This window comes from Buceros rhinoceros, unplaced genomic scaffold (assembly GCF_000710305.1).
Source record: "Buceros rhinoceros silvestris isolate BGI_N320 unplaced genomic scaffold, ASM71030v1 scaffold3918, whole genome shotgun sequence".
Lineage (NCBI taxonomy): Eukaryota > Metazoa > Chordata > Aves > Bucerotiformes > Bucerotidae > Buceros > Buceros rhinoceros.
The window spans coordinates 13,273-19,967 of record NW_010426203.1 but is presented as its reverse complement, the minus strand read 5'-3'; the positions used below and the strand labels follow the sequence as shown (position 1 = coordinate 19,967).

At 38.3% G+C, this 6,695-nt stretch overlaps 1 protein-coding gene across 1 annotated transcript in view; it reads left to right on the top strand.

The window, feature by feature from the left end:
• The window catches only part of ARHGEF10 (Rho guanine nucleotide exchange factor (GEF) 10), a gene marked incomplete at its 3' end in the record, with an annotated part of 76,874 nt that overhangs the window by 62,632 nt on the left and 7,547 nt on the right, over positions 1–6,695 (top strand). Inside the window, exons 18-19 of the mRNA XM_010141404.1 lie at positions 4,407–4,522; positions 6,168–6,295. Of these exons, the coding sequence (XP_010139706.1) occupies positions 4,407–4,522; positions 6,168–6,295 (244 nt within the window). The remainder of the gene's footprint in view (positions 1–4,406; positions 4,523–6,167; positions 6,296–6,695) is intronic.

The window sequence follows — 6,695 nt, the reverse complement described above, 5'->3', positions numbered from 1 at the left end:
AGCCGGAGCTGCTGGCTGTGCTCCCTAGCAAAGAAGCCTGCTGCCGGAGGAGGGAATTCTCCCCTTCTGCCCACACCAAGCATTAGTACACAGATACTTCTTGTGCATGTGTGTGTTTATGCACAGCCTTTCAAGTTCTAATTTTGCCTGAGCCAAGTTAAATTGACTTTATCCACAGCCAGGGAGTTTCCTGCAGGCTTTGAAAATGGTTGGAGGTAAACGGGCTAAAATTGCTCTGTTTCAGTTGTAAGAACTACTTCCAACCAGGCCAAACTGGTGAGTTGAAAGCTGTGGTGATGAGAGTAACAGGGGAATGAACAGGTAGAATAAAGTGTTTATCATTAGGTTGAAGTAAATCTCAGCTAAGGAGCAATTGTTATAAAAAGCAAAATCTTCCTACCCTGATTCCACATAGCAGCAAAAATCAGTTTAACCTCCTTACCTTCCTCTAAAGCAAGTGGCATTTTGTTTTCTTTTTTAATCTCGATTATGTTTCACAATAATGCTGACCAAGGAATTGGGTATTTTGCATTAATTACTTGTTGTTTGCAGTAATCTTTCCTGTTGCAGGGAGGCACAAATTCCTCTGGTAAAATCTGGGCAACAAAGGAGTTGATGAAAAATATTCTTGCTAACTTACAAGATTTCAGCCTTCATCTGTAGGTGGAATGCAAAAAACGCTGCCTCTGAAGCCACGTACGTTATTGGTTACAGCATTCTGCTTTCTCTCCTGCCCACGCTCACCATCCTCTGTAACATGTAGGGTGTGTAGAGCTGGAGAGAACCTTCTCTAAACTCATGGAGGGTTTTTTTCACATTAGAAAAATAAGGTGTTTTGGAGCTTAATAATCAGCCAGAGTGGCTTAGAAATCGGACAGAAATGGCTTTATCACTCGCGAAACATTTCAAAGTACAGAAAGAAACCAACCACATATCTGCTTTGGAGTGAAGCCAAGAGTTTTTCAGTGCTTCCTATGGAAAAAATAAAGAGTGAACACCCACCCCAAAACAGCAATCGAAGGGTCGGGAAACGTGTGGCTGAAGCAGCCAGTTTGTGGCTGTGAACCAAGAAATGCACCTGATGTACTCTGAGGTACCTGATGTACTAGTGTACCCCCACACACATACCTCCTCCACCCAGGAAATCCCTCCACTGGGCAATTCTCAACCAGGTCAGCTGGTAGTCAACATTGTTAACCACTGAGAAGCTAATTCTATTTTAAAAGACACTGTGAGTAGCCCTTACAGGATCCAGTTCAGAGATGAAGTTGCTATAAGTCACAAACCAAGCGGTCAGTTCTCAGAGAATTCTCCTCTGCTGGGTCCATCCTTGCAGATCGCTGAAGCCCGTTTATTCTGTGTTCCACTAAGAATGATAGTAGCTGTGTGTAGATATTATCTAGTCCTTGACTGCCTGTTAAAATTTCTTCTTAATTTGGCCATTTATCTTCTCTAGAACAACAGACAGTGGAAGCAAGCTGTCTTTAATTATTTATTGATTTGCTTTTTGACTTGCTTTCCTGCACTAAGAACATGGTCTTTAATGAATGAGCCTAAAATGACTTCTGTGTGTTTTTCCTGTGTGACAGAATTTCAGATGCCAGGTTAGTTTATTTGCTTTGACGCTCTTATTGCATCCTTTTTATCTTGACTTATTAAAAGCTTATAAAATATGCATAGTGCAGACAAAATAGACTCAGCTGACAATTACTGAATGAAATTCAAGATTTATGCCTTGTTCCCAAGGCTGGGACAAGGATATTTGTAAGAGCATTTGAAGCTCCAGAAGAGGACCGTTAGAGGACAGCTCTTTTCAGGCACAGTGAGCGTATATACTGCACAGCTCAAGTCCACCTGTGTAAGTAGTTAAAGCTTTCTTTGTGGCCTCAGTTAAAGACAATGGCATGAAGTTCTGCAGCATGTAAGAAGTGCCTGAATGCTTCCTGTTACTTGTTGCAGGTTAGCGTCCGTTCTCCGACCTGCTTTCAGTAATAAAATGAAATATCTAGTAATGCTGTCTTTATGAAGCTGCAAAGAATGATCCTGGCTTTTAAAACATAAAAATAGTGTAATTCACTTGAGCAAAAATATCCATCCTATACAAGGGAATCCTCACAAAAACCTTTCAGCTCTTCACAGTCCCGTGGTTGTAAATTTTCTCAGGGTTCAAACCCATAAGGATCAATTTCAGAAATACTTGTAGTATGTTTTTCAGTGCAGCAGTTTGGTTTATTTAGTAGCGGAGTTTATAAGTGTAAGATAGGTGACTGGAGTACGGCCAATTACTTCTAATCAGTCTGAATTTCGTTTTGCAGAAATTATCTTTTTGTTACAGAAATTTGGAGCAAGAATGATTTAATTTGTGATCTGTATACATTATCATGGCTTTTGACTAGATTTCACCAGACTTCTATTAACACTGATCCACTCCTTTCTTTGCAAGTAGCCTCACAGAAATCTGAATTTGATGTGTCTAGAAACTAGTGGTTCTGGTGCTTAACAAATTACAATTATTGTGGACATAAATAAGAAATACCTTCCAGATTTAAGCTGGCAGAAGAAGGATGCAAGGAGAGAAGTGTTCACAACTTTCATGTGTTGATTTTTCAAGTATTTGGATTCAAGAAAGTGAAAATGCAGCTTAATAAAAAGTATGTGGTCTGCAGTTCCAGAAAAGTGTTTAATGTTTTTTTTAAACAAACCTGCAAACATATTCTACTGACCGTAATCTCTTCCACTTAGGTCTACTTTATGATAATTTCTTTTCATTGTGTACAATAAATGTAATGATCTTAATGTTTTTAAGGGTAAGAAAGGCTAGATTGTTCTTTTTCTTAACATTCAGAACAGGCAAAGAAGAGTGGATGAGAGTTGCATCTATTCTCTGGCTGGGTAAACAGTAGTAAGTGCAGTCATTCCCCTGTTTAGTGGTGAAGGGCAGTACACAGAAATCCTTTCATTGATTTGATTTACCAGGAGATTTAAAGGCAAGAGAATAATTTGAAATTTTATGGGAATCTGTAATATCACAGGTGTATATTGCATTTTCCTGCAGTGAAGTGGAGAGTTCAAAGTTAAGGTAATTCCTAACATTTTCTTTGAGCCTTGAAATTTTATACTCTTCAAGGCAGACTCCTGGCTTAATAGAGTGAATTGCATTAAAGAAAAACATCCAGTGATGTTCTCAATCTGTATGATGCCTCCAAATAGGAAAATATCTTTAGAAAATGATTTTGATAATGATTTAAGAATAATTGTCTCGTGTGTTTATTTTTCATGTTGATTCTCGTTTGTGCTATTTTTATAGCTTTGTATTTGGTTTGTTGCATTTGTTTTATACACTGTTCCTGTAGCAGACTTGGGGAATAGAGATGCTAGCAGCTGTGCTGTGTCCAGCACCAATCTGCCCTGGCATCCAGACCAGGTGGCTTGGCTCATGTCCGTGCTCCTATCTGTCTGCAGGGCAGGTAGCCAGCATTGCGTTTAGGTCACATACTTGCCAACGCTGGGCTGAAATATCTTTCTGCCCACAGACTAGCTTCCAAAGTTGTTGTGGTAAGGGTAAAAGATCTGTAGTTTGGATGCTACACTGCACGAGCTAAAAAATCTGCAGGGGTTTCCTGGAAAGATAATTCAGCCTGGTTCCTGTCATTCAGCCAAAGGGAAACATGCCAACTCTGTGTGAATTGGGGTGGGGTTTTTTGGGGGTGGAGTGTTGTTTCTGCAAGAATTACATAGCCATCTCGCTCCTAACATCATGTCTGGGAGTCAGAGTGTATTAGCAGTGTTCTGCAAGCTTTTTGCATTTAAATAGACAGTTTATTCAACTAATCAGAATATTTTTCTGAGTTAGTGTTATATTTATTGATGGTTAGGGCAAAATATTTCTGCTGCTTTTAAGATTTGTTGCATATCAATGCAGTTGAGTTTATTCATTTAGCCATGATTGCAGTAAAATTTCAAATGGTTCATCGAAATTGCAGGTTTGTGTTAGGGTTAGGATGTGGGTGTATGATCCAGAGCTGTCTTGCAATCGATTAAACAAATTTTACATTTTAAACCACCATTGTGATGGCTACACGTTTTTTGGCTTCATCAAAAGCAGCCTTCAGGAAGGATGTTTAAACTGAGGTGTAACGGCAAGCCTGCTGCTTGGAGCTAAGCAAAGCTTCTGTGTCAGCAAGAGATTTTGGGGCCAGTGAAGCTTCAGTAATTGTCACCGTTCTAGTGTGTGCTTATTAAAACTAATCACAGTGCTTGCCGTCATACTAGAGGAAAAAGCTTGAATTTTAATTGTAACTATAAAAGGAAATACCTATAGTAATACCTGTACATGCAAAGCTAATATGTGATAACATACTGCTACCTTTTTATTACATATAACTGTATGTTTTTATTCATTTTAGACAAGCTCTATATGGGACCAGGGAAACTGTACCAGGATCTGCAGAACCTTTTACATGACTTGAATGTAGTCAGCCAAATTAGTCAATTAATAGTTAACCTTAAAGGAAACTATCAGGTAATAAACTAAGCTGGATTTATTTTTCAAATATATTCCTCTGTGAAGTAGCATCATTGTCCCTCTCTAGGATCTGTGCAAGACATTCTTTAGTTGCCTGTGTAAAGAGTATAATAATTTTTACCTCTATTATTTCATTTACCATTAACTGTTTAGCATTGTACGTAGATTACAGCTGTCTTTCCAATCTTGTTTTTCTTTATTGTTTTAAGCAAAGGTGAATATTCCAAGTGTTTGCATTTGTTCAGTAGCTGACAAACTTATATGGAAACAGAATTACATGTTGATCTTAGGAAACTGGATTCTTGCAGTTAGACAAGGTAGTAGGAGGATGGGTTTTTTTGAGGAAGCACTTGATGTCACCCATCCAGGCTCATAAATCCTGGCTTTGGGGGGATCTTTACTTAAAACCAAGAGCAAATCACAAATATACAAAAGCATTTTCAGAGGAATTTTGAAAGTAATTTGCTTTGGCTTTATTCACATCCCTTTTATTTAGCTTATATTCTGGCAAACAGACACAGTACCTCAACACCAAATTTCAGACTGACTTCTCCACAGTCTTTAAGACTGAAAAAATACTCGGGTTTTGCCTTCTGTTTTATATGCCTATGTATTGTTAGGCACAATTTTTAACTCCTACCTGCCACCACAGGCTGAATGAAAAAATATATATGTCTGTGTAAATGTGTATATAAAAGCTGAATTTCTCTTGGGATATCTTGCCTTCAGAGTCAAGGGCATTAAATAAATAACATAACGTTTTGTGAAAGTATGCACTGTGAAGGAAGTTTGGGAAACAGCACTTTTGGACAAAATCTCACAAGTATTCAGAGGTGATACATTTATGGTATCTGTGCTATGCATATTCCCAACAGTCATTCACCCATTAACATATATAAAACCTGTCTGCCTGTACTGCCACCTACATTTTAAAAACTTAAAATTCAGTCAGGTAGGGATATGTAAGATCATCAGAACAGTCTAGTGGAGGAATTAGATCAACTTTATTTTTGAAAAAATATTCCAATTTTTATCAAATTCTGACTCTGGAAAATTCATATGACTTTGTGTATGAATCCTTGTTACTATTGATGCTTTATGTGTCACTCAAGTGTGCTTTTACCCTCTGTGACCCAATGCTAAGCTTGTGGAAGGTTATTATTTCAGCATCCTACTTAAACAAATTCCAACCACGCAGACAGCTTTCACAATGACTTTGTGAACATCTTGGCTCAAAGATTTGAACAAAAACATATTACCAGTAAGATTTCGAGACATTTTAATGATATTTTCTTTAGAAACAGAATTTGAGTTCTGTGTAATTACTCATTGAAACAAAGTAAAAGAGTTGTGCATACACCCAATGCAAATGTACGGTTCTTAATACGATGGATGCTTGGGAATGTCATTTGTCTATCATCAAACTCTGAGAAATGTGAGGTTAAATAATCAGGTAAAATATGCAATTTTTTTACAGATACTTTTGAAATATGATTATAAGGATGGCTAAACTTCCATGATTAAAATGTGGTCTAATAAGGCCCAGGTGCCAGGAATTGTTTGTTCTCCGCAGAGATCACCTTAGCCTGTTGGAAATAGGCCAGTAGGCTGGTGTTGAACCTTAGCTTTTTTAATTTTTCAGAACTTAAACCAATCTGTAGCCCATGACTGGACCTCAGGTTTACAAAAACTGATTTTGAAAAAAGAAGATGAAATCAGAGCGGCAGATCGCTGTAGAATTCAGCTGCAACTCCCAGGAAAACAGGACAAGTCAGTAGTAATCTTGATTACAGAGCTTTTGGAATGGGTTTATGAAATAGACATAGATGTATAAGGGAGGTTTTGGGAATCTGTAGCCCTTACCCCTCTTCCGTCTCTGCAGTTAGCCTCTGACTTCTGCTCTCATATTACAGTGCTGGGAACTTACGTATTCCAGGGCAGTGTTGTCGTTTTTCTGCTGTTTCTCAGCCCTGTGTTCCATATGCAAGAAGCCACAGAGGAATCATGGCAGTGACATGGCAGTTTAGGAAACAGTCGCTGTTACGTTCCTTCACCAAGCAGGGTGTTCTCATACCATTTCACATAAAGCGTAGGAAGACAGGCGCATGGCATATCGTAGCATGCATGCTTATATTGGAGCTGTGTCACTGTCTCAGGATCAGAAAATAAT